The sequence below is a fragment of the Ascaphus truei genome, chromosome 2 (assembly GCF_040206685.1).
Source record: "Ascaphus truei isolate aAscTru1 chromosome 2, aAscTru1.hap1, whole genome shotgun sequence".
Classification (NCBI taxonomy): Eukaryota; Metazoa; Chordata; class Amphibia; order Anura; family Ascaphidae; genus Ascaphus; species Ascaphus truei.
The window spans coordinates 349,378,673-349,396,187 of record NC_134484.1 but is presented as its reverse complement, the minus strand read 5'-3'; the positions used below and the strand labels follow the sequence as shown (position 1 = coordinate 349,396,187).

Below are 17,515 nucleotides of genomic sequence, written 5' to 3'. Positions count from 1 at the left end.
TGTTTTTGGTGAAAACTAGGTCTAGGTAGTGGCCATCCTTATGGGTGCTGGCTGCAATCCACTGTTGTAGGCCAAAAGAAGAGGTTAGAGAGAGAAAGCTGGAATCCCAAGGGAGAGAGGGGTCATCAATGTGGCAGTTGAAGTCCCCAAGGAGAAGAACAGGGGAGTCTGAGGAGAGAAAGAAAGAGAGCCAAGATTCAAAGTGAGAGAGAAAGGGGATGAGTAGAGGTAGATGACCGCCACGTGGATAGGGAGAGGAGAGAAGATCTGGACAGTGTGAGTCTCAAAGGAGGGAAAGTAAGAGAGGGAGGAATAGGAAGGGTATGGTAGCGGCAGAGAGAGGAGAGCAGGAGCCCCACGCTTCCACCCCTGCCTTCAGGGCGCGCAGTGTCGGAGAAAGAAAGGCCACCATAAGAGAGGGCATCTTCCAGACAAGAGTCAAACTGAGTGAGCCAAGTCTCAGTTATAGCAAATAAGAGCAGAGAGTTAGAGAGAAAGAATTCATGCACAGAGAGGAACGTTTTAGAAAGGGAGCGAGCATTACCAAGGGCTTAGGCGAAAGGGATAGAGGAGGGAGGGTAGCAGGGGATGGGTATGAGTTTGGAGGGGTTGACACCAGAAGGAGTAGAAGTTGCATTTGGCAGGCGAGTACGAGAGCACATATAAATAAGGCAGGGACCAGGATTGGGAGAGAAATCCCATGAAGCAAGGAGGAGAAGCATGGATAGAAAGAGAATGTGTGCGGATGGTTTGTAGGGGTGTGTTTTATTGCAGGGGATATAGCTGTGTAGTGTTAGAGGTTGCAGGTAAGAAAGGAGTTCATGTGAACTGAGGAGTGGTGAAGGAAGGAGAATGGAGATATATGAATAGAGTTAGAGACATAATGAGGCTGGTAGAAAGAAGTGTATAATTTGAAAAGAAGTGAGGTCATAGCAAATATAAATAGTAAAGGCGGCATCACAGCAATAGTAACGTGCCGAGATGTGTAGTCTGGGATAGATAATATCCTCCTTTCCAGTGTAGTTCAAATCCAAAATTTAAGGCCAGTAGGTGTTGTCCACTTGTTCTTTTGAACTCCCTTTTAAACTCCAACACTGCGCACTACTTTAAACTTGGCTACTTCAAACATGGCTGCAAACAGCAAGGGCTGCTGTGCTCTTACTAATATAGCTCTAAAATGTCACCTGACTGAAGCCACCTTAATTAGCACATGTGAGGAACATTAAAACAGATGGTTTTTCTAAACAGGGTGTTGTCCTGCCTAGGTGTGAAAGCTGAATTTATTTAAGGGGTGATTGGAGACAGCATTAAAATATTACCTGAGAAGAGAAGAAGATAGTATCTGTTAGGGTAAGGGATGGGTCCAGTAATCCAATAGAACTCCCTTTTAAAAAAAGATCGTAAAAAAAAGATGTTGTTTAGTGGATGGGACATGAACAGAAGTGGCTTCGCAACCAACAATCACTTGGACAGATGCTCATCTGCCATTGATATCATAAAATGTTTAAGTGTAACTACTCTCCCTCTCACTCCCTTTGAGAGAAGATAACTACAGAGCTAGCTCTCTGAGCTCTATATCCACCCTGTGCTTGTTTTTTAAAGGACAATGTTTTTGTTTTCCTTTTATTGGCTACAGATTATTAATGACAGATTCAAACACTTTGCTTATCGACCTTCCCCGCTGCATTAGAAAAACTGTCAGTACCATTTCCGAAAAGATGGATAAATATGATGAACAGCCCTATTTATAAACCTTTATTCCTAAAGGGAACTAGACAGACAAAACTGAGAACAATCTCTATAATGTCATTGCCATCCACATCCATTGGTAAACTGATTTTTGCTCGTTATCAGGGAAAACATCAAGCAGTTTTAATTTTACATGCGGAAACACAATGGCCCATATTTACTAAGTGGCGCTATGCAATAGCATCCTCCAGCACCGGAAGACACCTTACATTTTCTTGAACTGGCTTCCAGGTGTTTTCTGGAGCTGGAAGGTTGCTTAACATTGGGGTTCCTGAACTTGGTAAAGCATCTCGGTGTAAGATGGAAACTGTTGTTTTTAATAAGATCTAAATAATTCATTTGGTGTGAATAGAAAAAAGAGAGACGTAGATGGGGATCAGATATACAGACGTTGCCACGCTCACTGTCTATGGAGCCGCTGCTGAAAAAGCAAAAAGCTGTGACTGCAGAGTAGGGGGCTGCTATGACATCGCTGCGGAGGGTGGTCCATGCTTCCAGATCGCACCCGCCACAGCGGTAATCCTCTGGTGTCAGGGCAGCTGCGGTTGTGGTCATGCAGCTTGACCTGGTGCTGGAGATGGATGTGATCCGCATTTAAAAAAACTCAAGTAAAGGCACAAATATATAGAGACTGTTATATAATGGGCACTTGCATGTAATTCAAGGCTGCATGATGCAATGGGTCACCTCTCACAGTGTTCATGTATGTTGAATCTGTACCTCCTTCTTTAGTGCTGTGCTTTATTCTGCACAGGGCTGAATACAGTGTTGTTATTTGTAAAAATTAAAATTATTAATCACACACGTTCTTTATAAATAAATAAAAAAACCTATATTTAGCGAGTCATATTTAGCATTAATTTACATACTATAAACACTGTTTGGAATTTGCCTGCTGGAAGATGTGTACCTGGATTAAACATGATATTATATTTTGGCAAATAAAAATACTTTTAAACAGAAATAATGAAAAATGACTGAACTCTTTGTAATTAAGAAACGTATTATGTTTATATAATTATGTTGCGGCTTCTTGCTGGCCCGCGTGACTTAGGAGATTTCAATACAAAGACGTACTGGCAGCACCTTTCTCAGTGGGGTTCCCTTCTTCCCATCCATGTGAAAAAAGGGGGCAGGGGGACACCCCGTGCTTTTGGAGATACTTACCACCGTAGGGGGGCCGGTAGCCGCTCCGGCTGGGTTATCTGGGATTTAAACTATAAAGCTTGTGCTTTATGTGGGCGAATAGGAAGCCGAACCGGATGACGTCATGGCTTCCTATTGGCCCACAGGGAGCTTTGAAACTCCGCCATTACGTGAACTCTGCTAGCCGAGCGGAGCAGCCATCTGCACCCCATACGGAGGTCTGTGTCTCTGGGTGGCGGCAGGTGGTCCCTGGAGCTGAAATTAATGGGGTTCAGCTCCGGAGACTCCCTGCTTCAATCCTATGTAAAAATGTTTTTCAATTGCATGCGTGGATTGCGTCTAAATCCCCAAATGCCATGTACATTTTACATGTATTGTTTTCTTTTACAAACTGCCTTTACTTTCATTTTTATGTGTTAATAACATACTCCAATGGCAGAAAGTCCAGCAGTTTTCAATTTCATAGAAATAATAAAATCTCTATAACTGAGACCAAATCCCTGCAGTATTCTTTTATGTATGTATGTATGTATGTATGTATGTATGTATGTATGTATGTATGTATGCATGTATGTATGTACGTACTTATGTCTTCATTTATAAAGCGCCATTAATGTACATAGTGCTTCACATCAGTAATACACGTGACAATCATAAATAACAAATAATATAAATTCAGACATAAAAGTAACATTTAGGAAAAGGAGTCCCTGCTCCGATGAGCTCACAATCTAATTGGTTGGTAGGAATAACGTACGCTACATAAATAATAATAATAATATACATACATCTGACATGCATTTCGCTTATTTGCAACTACAATAAGTGTTGCTATTGGAAATTATGATATTAAAGTATATTGATAACCTTCGTTATACAATTGTCTATTCATTTTGTGTTTTCTTTAACTATTAAAAAAAAAAATATTGATCACCTTACGTTTATATAATTGTATTTAGCTTAGAATTCCGATATATAGTGAAGGTAATGGGTAAAGGAGTCGCTTTTCCCATTGTGTTCATCCAGAAGTAGGAGCCACACTTATACACTTGTATTTCTGCTTTTTGCAGGAGAACTAGAAGACGCAGATGAGAGTGAAGGAATACCTGCTGATACAACCTCCATTGCCTCTGACCATGATAAAGATGACGAGGTGCCCTCTGATGGTACGTTTCTGTTTATCTTTCAATGTATTTGCTCTATTGCTACAAACGAGTGCAATGGGATTCCCAGGAACAGAGTGATGGTAATGTGGGAGAAGGAGAGGAAAAAAAAAACCCAATAGGGCATCAGCTGACAGCCAAGTCATTTTCTTACTTCAAACAAAATCTTTTAGGAACTGAACAGCTCTCTCTAGTGGTCCTTAAATATTACAGAGAAATATTTCTTCTTGGTGAAGTTAAAAAACTGATATACGATGGCTTATTCCAGGTGATTTTTTTTTATGTGCCATTTTTTGCCACTTCATTTGCTTCCTGTGACTTGCTCACGTGCTGTATATTAAAATATTGTCGTTTATTAAAAAAAAAATATATATATATATATATATATATATATATGCTACTGTTTTAAGTTGAGGGTTTCTTTACAGAATAAGATCGTGTTTACATTTTCTCCCAAATGATTGCAATTACAAGTCACAATGTCAGGACGAGATTACATTTTGAAGGACATTAGAACTGTTAACCAGAAATTAGTAATGCACATTAGAAATGTCATATTTACAATTCTGTAATATATCACATTACAGCTCAACCCCATTATAGCACGATCCGCTACAACGCGGATTCGCTTATAACGCGGTCTGAGCCTGACTCACGTTTTCCGCCTCTTTCTAAATCCAAACCACATTAAAGCTACTGAGTTTCCGCATACCTTCGCTTTCTCGTTGTGCTTGGTGAATTTTGTATGTATGTATGTAAATATTGTGGAAGTCTTTATCCAGCAGTGGATTGACAAGGGCTGAAGATGATGATGCTTTATGTATATGAATCGATATAGATATACATACTGTGACAAATACAATGGCGAGAAAATGTTTGTGAACCCCAATAATAATTACAGAGATTCAAAAAATTCATTAATAGTTTTTCCATGAAAACCTTCTTGAGTGAAAACCAGTATTTTCTTAAAAATACAATAGGGTTTATATTAACCAATTCCACGTCTTTTGAAGCAAAATGATGTATGAATTAGACAAACAATGAGCAATTAAGAGTCAGGGTATGTGTAAAAGTAAGTGAAATTCTGTTTTTATCAGCTAAATTAAAGGGAATAATTAGAGTGAGGTGTTTAAATAATTAGGTAGCTCTTCAGGGGTGTTTGGAAGGCCCCACTCTATATAAAGATCAGAAACATTGTGAGTTTGGTCTTCACCATGCAGGTATTTGCAAACACATTATGCCACAATTAAAATAAATATTTGATGACCTCAGAAAAGCAGTTACTGATGCGCCTCTGTCTAGAAGGGTTACCAAACCATTTCTAAGGATTTGGGGCTCCACAAATCCAATGTCAGACAGTCTACAAATGGACAAATAGCAGGGCCACAGTCACTCTGCCCAGAAGTGACTACCAAAATCTCTCAAAGAATAAACTGTCAAATCATCCAGGAAGTCACACATAACCCCAGAGTAACATCCAAGGATCTGCAGGCAACTCTCGCATTGGCTAATATGAGTGTTCATGACTTAACTACCACAAAAAGACTGAACAAGAATGGTGTTCATGGAAAGATAGAAAGCAGGAAACCACTGGTCTCTGGACAGATGAGTCAAAGGTAGAACTTTTTTCCTCAATGAGAAACTTTGTTTGGTGAAAACCAAACACTGCATTGTAATAGAAGACCCTCATCCCAATCGTCAAGCATGGTTGTGGGAGAGTGATGGTTTGGGGTTGGTTTGCTGTCTCAGGACCTGGACGGCTTGCCATTATTGACACAACCATGAATTCTGCATTATGTCAGAAGATTCTAGAGGAGAATATCAGGTCACCTGTCCGTTAGCTGAAGTTAAAACTAATGTGGATTATGCAACAAGACAATGATCCTAAACATACAAGCAGATCTACAAAAAAATGTCTGCTGAAGAAGAAATTCCGCATTTTAGAATGGCCTAGTCAAAGTCCGGATCTAAACGCATCGCAATCTTATGGCAGGACTTGAAGCGAGCTGTCCATGCAAGGAAGCCCTCAAATGTCACTGAGTTGAAGCAGTTCTGTAGGGCAGAATGGGCCAAATTTCCTCAAAACTGATGTGAGATGCTGACCAGCAGTTACAGGAAACACTTACAGTAGTTGAAGGGGGCGCCACCAGATACTGAGTCTAAAGGTTCTCCTACTTTTTCACACATGGATATTGAATGTTGAATCATTTGTGGATAAATACATGTTGAAAAAGTATCATGTTTTGGTGTAATTTGTTTGATCAGGTTATCTTTATCTATTATTAGGACTTGGGTTAAGAGATGATTACATTTTAGGTTTGAAATATGTGAAAATCGTAAGAGGCTCACAAACATTTCCTTGCCGTGTGTGTTTTCCCATACTGTATATCTTTTCATACATTTAATAAAAATTAAACATGGTCTAACGAAGATCAAAACTGCGGTGTTTTCTTTCCAACTCCTATTCTAAAATGTAATATTATTGATTAGGTACAATAACAGTTTAAACTGAAAATGATGTTTTAAAACTTTTTTTTTAAGCAAACAATTTCCCATAGGTTTTATATAGTCTAACATTACACACTACAGCCAAGACATACATACATACGTCTCAGTATGTACTTTATCCACAACATCTTTATGAGCTTAAACAGAAAAATATAAATAGTGTGTTGCTTGTATTTTTGCTTTAGATAGATCGACACAACCTTTACAATTTTCGGTGTAAATGTTTCAGTGCTAAAGCCCAACAATGCATTGCAGAGCTCTGCAAAGATGCACCACAGGAACACTAACATGGCAATAGAAGTTTAAAACAAAATCTAGCCCTGAATGATAATGAACAGTAGTCGTAGATACCATTTTGTTATGGTGTTTACTGTGCGTATGTAATACAGGGACCGTATCACACGTAACACATCACTGCATCAAATATGAGATCATAAAAAATCTCTGTGGATTTTTTTTACATACCTGTTATCTTATAGCCATGGGTAGGTTTCAGTTGCAAAATAGGTCTAAAAAGTTGCAGAGTGCCGCTGTACAACAGAAAGGAGCTTAGTACTGTGACTGCATTGGAGTCTTTTTTTTTTATCTTCCTTCTAAACAGCGATAATTGATGAGGTTGCATACTGTATGAAGAACCATTTAGGAGAATTTAGCCAATTATATTTTGCAATACCTTCCATGGGTATTGTATGTGCGCACTTGCGATTTAATTACATGCACCGAGTGAAGGCATTAGAAGTTGGTTATAAAGTTATGAGTGAGTAATGTTTTCTGACATAACACGATGATCAAGCAGTGCCACTCTGACGCTAAGTACAATTGCCAAACTAAAATATGCTTCCTGCAACACAGCACTCAAGGTTTTATGTTATCCAGACCATTCCCATTGGATTCATAAATTGCCTTTATGAGGTATAAAATGATGTCTATTGCAGAACAGGGATAAGGGAAGAGCATGCATGTGTAATAAATACTCAGGGCAATGATTCAGAGAAATGTATTTTGTCACCCTCAAAACTTTCACCACGGTATTTAGGAGCGGTTAGTATATTCCTTCTTGTTTTTCTTTAATACAGTATGTTTTGCTTCAAATGAACCAGTTTTAGTAAATATTTACATTTCATATATATTATTACAGTCAACTGTAGCATTAAAAGCAGGTCTCCCTTTGTAACCGCTGGTTGTCTGTAGTCGAGAAAGAAAATGAAGACATGTTTACAGAACCTTATTTTTTTTTTTTAGCAATTTGGTAGAAAATAAAAGATGACACCAAATGCAATATAATATACTGTACCTAAAATGACTAATTTAATTTCTGGTACTAATATTATTTTTGGTAGCGTCTCAGTATAAGGAAAGCACAGGTGCCCAAAAATGCAAATGAATACTCCCCATCACTGCTCCCATCGCAGTCACCTGTTTCCTGAAAGAATCATTTAGGATCATAAACAGATTACTGTAGTGTAGCAGCGAAGGCTCTGCATACATTAGCAGACTATTTTGCAGCTATCTATAAATGAACCGTGTCCTACTCGATGTCAAAATAAATGATAGAGTTTAAAAAAGAAAAAATCAGTGCATGTTTAATTGTTTATTATAATTCAGTAAACTAAAAAGTAGTCATCCTATTATTTATTGAGAAGCTGATTTATTCCGAAACTATTCTCTCTTTTTTTTAATTTTTTTTTATTATTATTCTGCAACCACTGTGCAATCTTGTATTAACTATAACAGACGGAGTTTTAACAATGAGTGTAACTAGATTAGCACAGGTCACGGTAAGGTCTGTTATTAAATCTTATTGTTATTTTGTCCTCTTGACTTTTTCCTTGTGGTAGGCACTAGAGTATATAAACTGTGATAGATTATAAACGCTAAACATGATATGTATTTTTCATAATGCTAATGTAATTTTCAAGGTACTGAAAAGGTCATATCCCTATATCTCTATTTGCATTCTGAGTCTGTCTTTCCTTTTAATATTTCTCTCTCACTGTTTCTGTGGTTCAAAAGTTCATTCTGTTCCCCAATGGCCACCTAATTTTCCAGTTATTCCCTCAAGCCATATGTGTTTTGGTTTCTTTATGGTTTATTAGGTACTGTAGGAAAGTAGCATAAGTTATATCTTCTAATGAAATTCAAGCACACTTCAGGTTCAGTGATGCTTCGACCTGATTGCTGGCAGCAATTAAATCACAGCCAAGGATTCAAATAAATGGATTTGCATGGTACGGGAACCACAACAAAAAAAATAAATGGATATACAGTAGTTACCAACACATGAATAAAAATAAATATATAAAAATGCTGTGTCTTTTTCTTACGGTACTGTTTTTTAAGGTTAGAGTTTCTGATTGATGGCAAGATCATAGCTTCGTGCATGCTATCAGGAAGAGTTCATATGCAGGTTATTGTGAGCTGATAAAGGTTTGGAGTAGGAGTTTTGATTTTCACGTTGGACCTTGATGCAGGAGATTAATGGAATTTCAATGAGGGACTGGAGTGGTGACCAATTTGTCAGAAAAACTGATGGAGATTCTATAGTCATGTCTTTTCATTAATACCAGTTGCTTGAAAGGTGTGCTACTCCTCAATACAAAAGAGGTGAGATAATTGATTTTTGAGCAGCGTTTGTTCTTTTTCTTCACTTATTGATGTGCAGGCTAGTTGACATCTAAATGACAGTTTTCGATAGCAACAGTAGTTTTGCAGTATCATTATTTTACTATTGATGTGTAGATTCCTGAATTAATAATGTGCATTGAAATATATATATATATATATATATATATATATATATATATATATATATATATATATTGTGATGTCCACACCACATTGCAGTCTCTTTTGTCCCAATTTAAGGCCGGTGACACTATTTTCTATGCAGGGGTTTATTTACAGAGATTAAATCATACAACAGGCCCACCGTCCCTTTAAGAAAACCAAATAATAAAATAAAATCCTATTCCCGTTAGGGAAGCTAACTGACTTTTCTTCAGTCCTCTCTAAAGACCGCTGGCCAAATATATTGGTTCCCAGCTAAAACATGCCCCGGCATATGCAGGAATCTACACACGTCTTTGCACACGGCAATAACAAAGGGGTTTTGCTTATCTGTTTGTAAGTCCTCCAGAACAGATGTCCCTGCTTCAGCACGGCCTTGTCATCCTTCTTCTTCTTAGGGGAACTCAGCCCCACTTGAGCTCAGAGAAACTCCTCTGTAGGTTCCTCTGTAACTAGTTTCTGCAGCTGGGGAGTAGCAATTTAGCAATGTATCCTGTATGTTCCTTAGGTGAAAGCGTGAGATTTGATGTTGAGCGTTTTAGCTGTTGGGAACAACCAAGTTCATGGCCGGTTGGCTGACCCTGCTGCAATCTCGTCAGCAGATGGTAAGATCCCACCACAGGCACCTTTGTTTTATCAGGATTCAGCTACAACCAACTGGCACTCAGTGAAGAAGCTCAGATACACATCCATTGAGAACTGATAGTGGATACTTAGTTCCTGGTGCCATGGAGAAGTAATGCTGTACGTTATCTGTATAGCAGTGATAACTCAGGCCATATCATCTCATAACGTCACGAAGCTGCAGCATATACACATCAAACAATATGGAAGATAAGATAGAGCAGGGGTGCGCAAACTGGGGGGAGCGAGAATTTCTAAGGGGGGGGCGTGGTGGTTAGAGAGGCCACGCCTCTCTTCCCCACAGCATTTAAATTAAATGCCGGGGAAGGCGTGAGGCTTCTGTAACTCCATTACCTGCTCTCTGTCGGGTCTTCGGCGATACGTCACCATGGCGTTAAATGACGCCGCGGGTTCATGTGCCGTGACACGTTGCCATAGCAACACGCATCAAATGACGCCGCGGGGTGACGCCACATGACCCGCGACGTCGTTTGATGCCGAGTCCTCGGAGAGGGGGGGGGGCACGAACGCTGCGGCTTCTGGGCAGGGGGGCACATCTCAAGAAGTTTGCGCACCCCTGAGATAGAGCACTGTGGTATACCACATGACAGGGGCACTAGTGCAGAGGAGAATACTCCTGAAGTCACTTTCTGATCTGCCAGTGATAAAAGATTTGAACGAGCTGAGGACTGTGCTATCCAATCCACAGAAATCGTTGAGGCGGGCTATTAAAATCCCACAGTCCACAATATCAAATTCTGTAGGGGTTAAGAAGGACTAAAATAGAACAATCACATCCCGCCACTAGAAGATCATTAAGCACACAACAGTGCTGTCTGTGTTATTGCATCTTCTGAATCCTGATTAGAATGGGTCATAAATATCATGGGTTGACAGACGAGCTTCCAATTGGGTTGCAACTAGTTTCTCAATGACCTTCCCTAGAAAAGGAGGTTTGACTGTAGCCATTATATCTGGATCTAGTGAAGGCTTTAGAATATGTTTGATGACTGTTTCTTTCAACGGTTCTGTAAAAATCCCCATCTGAAAAGAGCATTATTTTGGCAAATACTTGGACGATTACATCAACACACCCTGCAAGAAGGCGTGTTGGGTATGGGTCCAATAGTTTGCACATCTTTCATATCCACATGATCAAAGCTAGTTCATAAAGCCAGAGAACCCAGGTACACATGCCTGGAACCCCAACACTCACTAGACAGCACTTTCAGAATACTGGTATGAATAGATGACACCTTATTAACGAAAAAGAGAGCAAACTGATCACATCGTGACTGGGAGAAGCCTACAGCAGACTGCTCACGCAGTGCGGAAGAGCTTGGCAGGTCTATCGTCCTCGGCCTCTCGTGACAGGAACTTTGACGTCTAACAAGTGATTGTGAACTGATATTTCACGATATGGGCGATCAGTTTAAGCCTGTCCGCCACCATGCAAGTCCTCCGATTAAGCACTGATTAAGCCTGCAACTTCTAATCTTTCATTTCCCAATAGTACTTTCAAACCTAAGGGAGAGGTTGTGGGAAGGGTCATGTATAAACAGGAACCATGATGTCCCTTGCTGCCATCAAATCCCAATTATAGTAAAGAACAAGAGCACAAGGATTCTCATATAAACCCATAATGTCAGAGAGATCCAGGTTTGCCATCAGATCCTGTGGATTCAGAAGCCTCAAAGGGCGATACCTAATTATCTTATCTATAGGACTACGATTGAGAACTGAATGGAGGGGTGATCTGACTAAACAACCAGGTCTATCATGCAATATGGTGTTGAGAGGGAAATAGTGATCCTAAAGCAGAAGTACCCCGCACAGTTTATTTGTTTAATTTTTATAAATCCAGTATTAAGAGTCTCCCTGTTTAATATTTGGTGATCCCCCTCAATTCCACTGGAATTAGAATGCCTCCTCATGACCTAATTACAACAGAGCTTGCAATAAAGATTTGTTTCACAGTGCACATTGCAACTAGTACAAATTGTTTTGTGGAAGAAAATTAAATGACCCCCTATTTCAGAATAAATAAATTAATCAAAGCAATAAACAAATGAATAAATAAGTGTTTATATATATATGTTGGTGTGTGTATATATATATATATATATATATATATATATATATATATATATATATATATATATATATATCTGTTTTAAAATACTAGTGATAGGTCAAGAAAACTATCTTGTTGCATGTTGTGTATCATGCAGCTGGGACTCATATTATTGTGCCATATCAATAAGACTAACAGCAGCCATTCTGTCAATGGTAATAAGGTTACTGTGGAAGATGCACAGTATAGTAACTAGATCCTTGATTTGTTGTGAAGTTTAATCTTTTATAGAAATAAATGTTCTTTCCCCTTGCCATTAGTTATTGTGCACTCACTATAATGGTTTTTAATTACTTGATATATTTGGCTGTGATGAGTGGTGAATTCGTGGGGGGGGGATATAACTGCAGGAGTGGTACTAAACAATAACTTAATGAAGTGATGGGCAATCTGCAGCTCCAATGTCTTATGCAGGTTGCTAGGGATAAACTTGCAGCAGTTTATGGTAAATATGTCTAGGTTTGTATACATTGCATTCACTGCCTTAGCAGCCTGCAAACCATTGCTAAATCAGGTGGATTACTTTGCAATGCTCTTCAAGCAACAAAGACGGTAAATGTTTAAGAAGCTCCGCTGGCGGATACTATACATCTCATATGCACTAACCGTGACCCCTTGCAGACGCACTTACCAGAACATCCTCCTACTGTCTCTGTATGTTCTGCCCACTTACCACATAGATCGTAAGCTCTATGGGGCAGGTACTCCTGTTCCTAATGTTACCTCTGTCTGAGGCGCTTATTCCCATTATGTGTTAAAGTATTATGCCACGTGCATTACTGCTGTGAAGCGCTATGTACCTGGATGGCACTATATAAATAAAGATATACATACATACATACATACATACATACATACATACATACATACATACATACATACATGTCACATTCTAATTCTGTAGAACTCTTTTGCAAATCTCAGTCAAGCATTTTGGGTTTCGACTGGTAAACGTGCCCCAGTTTTTCATGAAGACATATCAGGGCTGTCCATTTTGCCTAAACCTGACATTATGCATCAGGAAAGAGAGGCTTGTTAGTGGATATTAAAATCTGAGATTTTAATTTCTTCCTGTTGTGTATAATTGGTTCCATTATTTCTAATTATGCAAACCTACCAATATTTCTTGTGAAAGGGGCACATACAGTAACATGCAAATGTATTTAAAAAAAAAAAATTTAAACTGTATAAATGTATTGAATTTGTATTAAGCCCTTTCAGTGCCCGAGGAGCCAGCGAGAGGTTAGAGTACACATTTGTAGTGAGTAATCTGTATTTATAATCTGCTCTGGTAATGAGGGCCTTATAATTACTTTATAAACAGAGAGCAAAGAAAAGAGAATTACGAATACACCCGTGCACTCGAAGGCCCTTTATAAGGAGAAGGAGCGTAGTTGTAAAGACACTGACGCTGTAAACAATGGCACTGAGTTTGAAACAGGGGAGCCTGTTTCGATTCCCAGTGTCAGCTCCTTGGGACTTTGAACAAGTCACTTTATCTCCCGGTGCTTCAGGCTTCTAAAACATAGATTGTAACTTTGTAAGGTCACCCGGGTAGGGACTGTTTCTGTAAAGGTTCTATGTACTGTGCGGCGTACCCTATGCTATACTGTAATTGTGATGCGCTTTGAGTCCTATTGGGAGAAAAGCACCACATGAAATAAAGTTATCATTTTTATTATTTTATATGCTGTTGGGCTGCTTCTTTTTGCTGTAGAAGATTTTAGTCCCAATAATTTCAAGCAGCACAGCACAGCACATTAAATAATACTCACAAACAGTCTTATCAGTCTTATCACTAAACAGATGAAATAAACCTTCCAAAGCCTATGGTTACCATGGAAACACAATACGTTTTTAAAAAATCATTCAAAAATACGTGTACAGTACTTGTCTGAAAAAAAAAAATTATGCCTTCAATCGCCTACATTTAATCTATTGAAAATAACGCTGTGATTAGTTAGTTCACACATTGGGACACATTGTTAGAACCCCTGAGGAAGAGAGCAGCTCGCTCTCGAAACGCGTAGGGTTAATCCGTGGGGACCTGAACCAGTGCATTGCAATTGCCTGCAAGCTCCGTGACGAATCTACTGTTGACTATCACTAAATCCGCTCGAATCTGCTGTTGCAAAGTTCCAACTACCGCGAGGAGAGAACGCCAGTGCGGAGGGAGTCCCACGCTGTCTAGCGTGTATAGCCTTTCCCCTTTGGCCCAACACTCGGCGCAGCAGCGGTGAGAGCTGCACCAATTCACTGTGCTACACCTGCCCAGCTGCGGGGAAACGAGGATCCAGAGAGGCACACACAGTCTGGCGTGCTGCAACCTTCTCCCTGGCCCTGATGCGGATGCGATAGCAGTGGTAGCTGGAAAAAGGAGAGGGGATACTCTCAGATATATCCACTGCATGTATATATCTTTCGTCCGGTGAGTGGGCAATCCACCCAGTGCAGCTGTTACATGGTCCCATATTAATTGTCCTTAATTGTTACCCATTGTAATTTTCATTTGTATATGTTTTGTATGTCCAGTGTTTTAATTATTTTATTAAATGTTGTTATTTTCAATTCACCCTTGATCTCAGCTGATATATAATTAGTAATAGTATATGTTGTTTGTTTTAACAGTATTACACTATGTTCTGTGTTTTTTTACTCTTTTTTTAAGCACATCTTTATCACCTGGAATCCTCATCGGTCTCCTCCTGGTGGTGATTATATCCTTTCATGTTGGCGCCTTGTATATTACTAATCCTTTTTTTCCCACTTTGTTCCCTGTTACTTCCTCATTAAAATATATATTTTTAATTAATGTAACGATCCCATGTGTAGGGGAAAAAAAGCACAAATAACAAAAGAGTGCAAAAGTGGGGGGAAAAACAATACACAATCCAGTACCATATCTCTAAATATGCACTAGTTTAGCAGTCATTGGATTTAAGTAAATAACCCCTTTGGATTACCAAAGAAAAAAAATTATATTTGCCCACACCAGTTGTGCTACCTGGAGAGAAATAGCCCTGGATTTATCCTCAGAAGAGTTCGTCTTGGGCAGAGCAACTTTTACAATACTGTGTAATCTTGACATTCCAAATAAGTAATCAAGAGTTGCAGATTACTGGGTCAATCATTTTGTGGAGTCAGGAATTCCAAGTGGCCAGTGGCAAATGGAATGATACATGTGTTTCGTTGTTTTATTTATTTTTGCAACAATGCTGTTTTACTGAACGGCACCACGTACAAATATATTGATGGCAGTGATCGAAGAGTGATGATAGAGGAGTGTACGTGTACAGAAATGTATGCCTTCTTTTTACAAATCTACATATATTTTTTTAACAAAATGAGCAAATTGTCCATTCTTTCTCTCAGTGTAAATATATATGTAACGGGTGTTCGTGTCTGGTCTGACCCCCCCAATCTCACATTGGCCCCTGTGGTCTATCCAGCCTCGTTACATGTCTGTGTATGGTGGTGCACCTGTAGGCAACAGGACTCCTGAGTCTCCCGCTTGATGGTATTGGGGGATGTCATGCAAGACAGGCAGCTGAGGTAGTGGGTGACGAGTCCTACTTACATCATGTGCAGCGCCTCCACCTCATCAGGATCTATGCGTATGCAGGTAGATGGTCCTGATGAGGAACTCCTTCGTGGTGGTGAGGCCCCCAGGAGAGTAACTGCAAACTCACACCAGAGGGTTCTCTTTGCACAAGTCATCTTTATTGTACCAGAGGTGGGCGAGCTGCCCTTTGCAGTAAATCGTCTCAGCCGCACATTCTCCGTGATTCCCTTCAAAAGGTACGCCCTCCCAATGGAGTGGGATTTCCTCTCCCCGTAGGGAGATTACCCCTGTGCCAGGTCCCTGGACACAGTTGGCCTTAGCTGACTTAAAGATTAGTTGGTGCCACTAGTTACGGCACTAGTGGGCACCTTACACTTGTGACTTCTCCTTGTACTTCAACCTTCCACTTCTATGCGCGCACTAACTTTAGGCAGTGTAGTGCCTTATATACCTCAGGAGGCAGGCACATCTCTGAGGTCACTAACAATGGACTCAGAACATGTAGCCACTCCCATCCATACATAGGGCACAGGGTGTGAGGCAAACCTCCATAATTACTGCTGGCACTCCTGTAACTTACCAGGTCTTGCTGCCAGCAGGAGAGATGACAGTAGGCATTGTTAGGCATGACTACATATACCTTTAATTAAAATGCCTCCTATTATTTTACAGAATTGGGCTGTCCTTAGAGCAGCCACAGTACCACTACTTTTATTATTATTATATTAATAATAACTTTATTTCATATAGCTCTTTTCTCCCAATGGGACTCAAAGTGCTTCACAATTACAGTATAATGCGCGGTACGCAGCACACACTGTAGGAAGCTTTACAGGCACAGGTTAATAGATCAACAAATGATTATAGAATGTACATTTTAGCTTGCACTAGACAAACAATATATTGTTTTGGTACAAGTACAGGTCTCTGCTATCAGTTGAAGAAGGAAGATGTTTCTGTGATTTAAATCACAATAGTAGTATTTCGAACAACTATTGCAAATCTAAACATTTTAACAAGTTGAGTGGTGGAGTTGGAGTAAAATATATAGGGTCCAGTGCAGATTTACATCATACAAATGTTAGAGGAAATAAACCCATTTGTCATAAAAATTGGTAAATAGCAGTGAATGTTCATGTTTACATAAACAATTTTAAAATATGGAACTAGAGCATTGCTCAAATATTATAAATATTTATGGATTTTGTTTTAGTTTTTTCTTTTATTCTATTGTTAGTTACCAACTCAATGGTGCCAGTAAGTTTGAATTTGTAAAAACCACAGGAAATATGTATAGTAGCAGATTCAGTGATGATTATATACAGTAACCCCTGAAGACTCAGAAGCATCTATTGAATTTTCAACTATGGTACCATAGATAGAAGTGACATTGGGGTAATGCAGGAAAATGGGTCAATGTGCTCGCAAATAAGGAGCAAAAAGGATCAATTGCATCAATTTGTGGCAACGACATATGTATGAACGTAATTAGCATATTTAAATTTGCATTTATCCCAGGTATCTCAGCTTTACAGATCTCCGTGTGTTGAAAAGATGAGTGATTTGGGAGGAATATAAGGGAATAGGTACTCTACTAAATAGGACTCTCTCCCTCCCCATATTCAGACTGTGGAGACTTTTACTAGGTGAACTGCTTCCAACTTTTTTTTTGTTAGATTATTTTCAAATGAAATACAGCACATTTTGCATGGTTTGCAAATTTGGGCTAAAAGTTCACACATCTCTAGTAACCAGAAGTGCTGCTAGAGGGCAGGGCAGATTCCTCCATCCTGATTGGCTGCATTACCATGCAGCAACCAATCAGGATGAAGGTGTCAATGT

The 17,515-nt window shown here is 39.4% G+C and overlaps 1 protein-coding gene across 1 annotated transcript in view; it reads left to right on the top strand.

The window, feature by feature from the left end:
• The window catches only part of SKAP2 (src kinase associated phosphoprotein 2), a 325,224-nt gene that overhangs the window by 52,521 nt on the left and 255,188 nt on the right, over positions 1 to 17,515 (top strand). Inside the window, exon 4 of the mRNA XM_075586827.1 lies at positions 3,966 to 4,061. Coding sequence (XP_075442942.1) covers positions 3,966 to 4,061 — 96 coding nt within the window. The remainder of the gene's footprint in view (positions 1 to 3,965; positions 4,062 to 17,515) is intronic.